At 43.1% G+C, this 4,777-nt stretch overlaps 1 protein-coding gene across 5 annotated transcripts in view; it reads left to right on the plus strand.

Annotated features, from left to right (window-relative positions):
• LOC109955801 (protein NLRC3-like) overlaps nucleotides 1–3,278 on the plus strand; it is a 25,144-nt gene extending 21,866 nt beyond the window's left edge. For all 5 annotated transcript variants that reach the window (XM_020592293.1, XM_020592294.1, XM_020592295.1 and 2 more), the window contains 3 exons: nucleotides 1,136–1,309; nucleotides 2,529–2,575; nucleotides 2,711–3,278. In XM_020592293.1, coding sequence (XP_020447949.1) covers nucleotides 1,136–1,309; nucleotides 2,529–2,575; nucleotides 2,711–3,237 — 748 coding nt within the window. In that variant the 3' untranslated portion in view covers nucleotides 3,238–3,278. The remainder of the gene's footprint in view (nucleotides 1–1,135; nucleotides 1,310–2,528; nucleotides 2,576–2,710) is intronic.
• Nucleotides 3,279–4,777: the final 1,499 nt, after the last annotated feature.

A 4,777-nucleotide genomic window follows, 5' to 3' on the forward strand; every position in this document is an offset into this window, starting at 1 on the left:
AGCAGCATGTGCAGCAGTCAACAGCCAATGTGCAATTATGCATGTGCAAACAGAATGTAAATAGTACATCACATATTTCCTGGTAATAAACTCCTCAGCTGTTTAGGAGTCTAATGGCAGAGGGAAAGAAAGAGTTTTTCAGTCTAGTGGTCCTGCATTTCACACTTCTGATCCTCCAGCCAGAGGGCAGAGAAGTGAACAGTCCGTGCTGGGGGTGGGTGGGATCTTTGAGGATGGAGGCAGCTTTCCTACGCACCTTGCGGTGGTAAATGCTCTGCAGAGAGGGCAGTGGAGTCCTTGTGATCTTCTCCACAGTCTTTACCACTCTCTGCAGGCGCTTGCGGTCCATACCAGTTGTAGAGGCTAAATCTCTACTGTTTGTTTTAGCCTGTTGATTGCCTGTATAGTTGACTTTGTTTTGACGCGTGTCCACACATTACAAGTTCACTGTGCATCCAGTACAACAAAATGAGTTACTCACGAATCCACTTGGGTAGATGAAAACACTTTACTTTAGCCAAAGTGAGCGTGAACAATCCTCCAAGGTGAACATGAACAATCCTCTTCATACACAGCAAAAATGTATCTTAAATGAAGTTGTTCAGCATCAAAATTACATTTTGAAACATAAGGTAAGGTGACGCTGACGTGAGGACGACGGTCAAAAGACTGTTTTTAGCCAAAAAACTTACAAGCTAATCTCCTTCCACAACTATGGTACACTCACGTTTTTCTTCTCTTCTTCTTCTCCTTTAATGTCACCACAAGGTGGCGCCTTTATACAATAAAACTGAACAAATGTAAGAAATATTAACTTCAAACATAATCATTCCTAACCGATTACCATATAACATAAGTCACAAAATGTACAACTTATAACATCTGGATCCTACATTTTGTATTTTATATTATGGTCTTCCTTATGGGATGTGTGTGACTGTTTTATTATGTAAAGTACTTTGAATTTCTTTGTGTATGCAAGGTGCTCTATAAATAAACTGACTTTGACCTTTGATTAAGTGTATTTAAACCATTTTCTGTTTTTGTTGCTGAATAAATAACTAAAATGCAAACAAACAAAAACACTACCAGGTGTTGACAGTGGTTTTCTGTTTGATATGTTGTGTGTGTGCAGTCTGTCAGGTTGTCTGGTCACAGAGAAAGGCTGTGCTTCTCTGGCCTCAGCCCTGAGCTCCAACCCCTCCTACCTGAGAGAGCTGGACCTGAGCTACAATCATCCAGGAGCCTCAGGAATGAAGCTCATGTCTGTCCAACTGAAGGATCCACGCTGCAAACTGGACACTCTCAGGTATTGCGAGGACTAACACTGAGATCTCACTATTGAAGTGTGAAAAGAGAGAGAGAGTACAAGACGTACAATGAGTGTAGTCGGTCAAGGACCAGAGTCGTCTTTCTAATGTCCTGCATTGTGAGTTTACCCTGTTTGCACATAAGTCAGTCCCTCCAGAATTTCATGATGTCATGATTGCAACAGTTAACGCAAAGTCAACCAATCCCCTAAATGACCTTGCAACTTTGTGCAGTCACCACAACTTTTCTACAAATTTGATTGATCCTCGTAGCAGTTCCCTGCGCAAAACGCTGAGTCATACATTATCAAACTCATTTCCATGTTTCAGGTTGTGAGGTTGCAGACGTGTGACACAGACGTCTCATATTTACAAGCAATAATTATTTCTGGCCGCTAGTGTTGCACGGTTTATCGATATTAGAAAGGTGTCGAAATACTCTGCCTGTTACAATGATATTATACCTCGTTTTACAAGTGTCAGTACCAGCGCTGGTCCAAGTCTTTATGGGGCCCTAAGCAAAATTTGATTTGGGGCCCTTCAAGTGCCTCTTGGTGCCAATATGATGAACTATTGTCAATGCATGATCATTTGCACACTACTTTGAATTTGACACACACACCCATTATCAGTTTTATCTGTAGCTGTTTGCTTATGCTTTTAACATTCAAAGGCTGCAAACTCACAAGTAATACTAAGTGTCAAATACTTGATGGTATACTGAACATGGTGGAGTAAAAAGTAATAAAATATACCAGGAGACAATGCATTTACTGTAAACAAGTTAACCACTTTTTATTTCATAGGTCTGGTTTAAAACATTTTTGTATGTGTAGATTGTGGAACTATATTAAAAGCAAATTAAGAACGTATGCAGGTAAATACAGTGCCTCCCTACAAAATGACTGTCATCATTCGACAATAATACTGTTTAGTGGGATATAATATGGGGAAGGTTTAATGGGATCAAAAATTAGATACTGCCCAACCCTGAACTGTATCACAGAAAACTTAACTAATGATTGTTGGAAAAAACAAAAACAACGGTTCATCAAGCTGACGACCACGGGGCATCTGAGATGCTACATTCGAGTGTATTTGTCAGTGTTTGACTGTTCTTTTATCTGTTTACAACAGTGTGTGAGAGACAGCCATGTAATGTCCATGTGTGCATGGTGAAAGAGATAGTGCTACTCTGACCCCCCCTCCTTCTTTCAGGGTGGAGCCTGCTGGAGATATATGGTTGACACCAGGTCTGAGGAAGTGTAAGTGTGTTTTTAATGTGATTCATGAAAACAGAGCAGCTCACATTCATCCATCTTCAAACTGTCACATGACTCATTCAATCAGCAGATGATGGATCATTAACTGTGGATGTGTTGTCTTGTTCTCTCCATCAGACGCCTGTAAACTCAAAATCGACCCTAACACAGTGTACAACAAGCTCAAACTGTCTGACAACAACAGGACGGTGACAAATGTGGAGGAGGTTCAGCCGTATCCTGATCATCCAGACAGGTTCGACCGGTGTCATCAGCTGCTGTGTACTGGTCTGACTGACCGCTGTTACTGGGAGGTCGAGTGGAGCGGAGAGGTTGATATATCAGTGAGTTACGGAGGAATCGGCAGGAAAGGAGGCGGTAAAGACTGTGAGTTTGGAATGAACGATCAGTCCTGGAGAATGAGATGCTCTGATGAGGGTGGTTACTATGTCTGTCACGATGGCACACACCCGAGCCTCTCCTTCTCCTCAGTCACTCCCAGAGCAGCATTGTACGTGGACCATCCTTCTGGCACTGTGTCCTTCTACACAGTCTGCTCTGACAACACACTGATCCACCTCCACACCTTCAACACCACATTCACTGAACCTCTGTATGCTGGGCTTGGAGTCTGGTTTTCTGGTTCCTCAGTGTCTCTGTGTTGAGTGTAGCTGAGTCTCCCCTTGTCTGAGAAGCCTTCTCCCTGTTGAACAGAAGGGTTAGAGTTCATGTAGCACGCCACCATCTTGTCAGTTTGCATGTCATATTTTTGAAGCCGTTAAAATTACGTTTGCTTCTTGGTCTAATTTTAATTTCTGGATTCTTATTGTTCCATGTCTGTATTTATTCAATACATTGCAGTATTATACACAAACATTTCACAAATGGACTTAAAAGACTGAAATCTGTGAGAAACATCTGGCTAAAAGTTCTCAAAAGCTTCCCATTACCCTATATCAAGTCTCCTCACTCCTCAGGTGACCCAGAAATCGTTTCTAGTCTGATGTAATGAAAGACATGTCAGTTCCCTTATTGCTGTTCAGAGGATTGAGGAGGCTGCTGGAGGAGACATGAGTGAGGATACACCAGACCATCCTTGATGGAAGTCTTTCATGAGTAGATGCATTGTTTTATTGGAAATCAGCTGGTGATTGAAGGACAACGTGTCATGCATCTCTAAAATGTTTCCTCGGTTCCTCCCTCACATTTTCTCCTAGCATCTTACATGGACTAAGAAAAGATGAGTGAGGGGAATGAGGAAAGATTTCAAGGTAAAGGGAAGCACCCTATGAGCAAAAGCTCTATGCACGAGGCCTTAAAGCTGACCCCCACCTAAGGGGGAGGTTCAGTTGTCTTGTTAACAGATACAAGGTTCTCAACTGGTGCATTCACTCCCTAAACTATGGCTTTTGTTAAAGGTGGTGTGATCCAACATTTCCTGATTATCACCACACTTACAGCTGATGTCAGGTGACAGTCTGCTAGTCATGTCCTCTTATTCCACTTTAGTTATCTTATTGTTTGTTAAAGGTTGTTTTGTTAGCATTAGTGTAGTAATAAACATGTAAACTTAAGTTCAGTACGTCTGTTTTCCTTTGCTTCACCTCTCAGTCCCTAACTGACGAAGATTCTACCTCATTTATTTAGTTAATTCTTCTCAAAGACAACTTGTGGTTCAGAAACTTTTCATGGCAGAACACCAAGAGGAAACCTGGTGTTAGGATTGGTGGGTATCATATGGAGACACACAGGCAGTTAGAAGAAGGCAGAAGGCAGGTGTGGACAAAGGTCAAACAGAGCTTTATTAAAAGGCAGTTTAACAGGGGTAGGCTTAATCAGGCAGAAATCAAGATTGGCAGGCGGGCACACCCTAGGATTGTTTGAGCCAGGCTGAAACTATGGAGAGGCCAGGAGGTTTGATCAAGGGAACAGATGACCAGGAGCACGATGGTTGAGTGCACCAGCAGCGGATGGAGGCTGTCTCAGGGCAGCTAGAGTTCCACACATGGGCCAGCACCCGAGGAGGGTCCAGGTGGGCCGAGGACTGGAAGGCATGGAACTAGTGAGAACCAAGTCGCAGGAGGGACAAGAGGTGAGTCGAGCAGACGGCAGGAGTCGGAGCATCCGGAGGTTCTGGACATTCAGGCGAGTGGAACAGACAGGAATGGAGATGGTTTGGCTTCGTTGCAGACCCAGGTGGTGCAA

This window comes from Monopterus albus, unplaced genomic scaffold, assembly GCF_001952655.1.
Source record: "Monopterus albus unplaced genomic scaffold, M_albus_1.0 scaffold16.1, whole genome shotgun sequence".
In the NCBI taxonomy this organism is placed as follows: domain Eukaryota; kingdom Metazoa; phylum Chordata; class Actinopteri; order Synbranchiformes; family Synbranchidae; genus Monopterus; species Monopterus albus.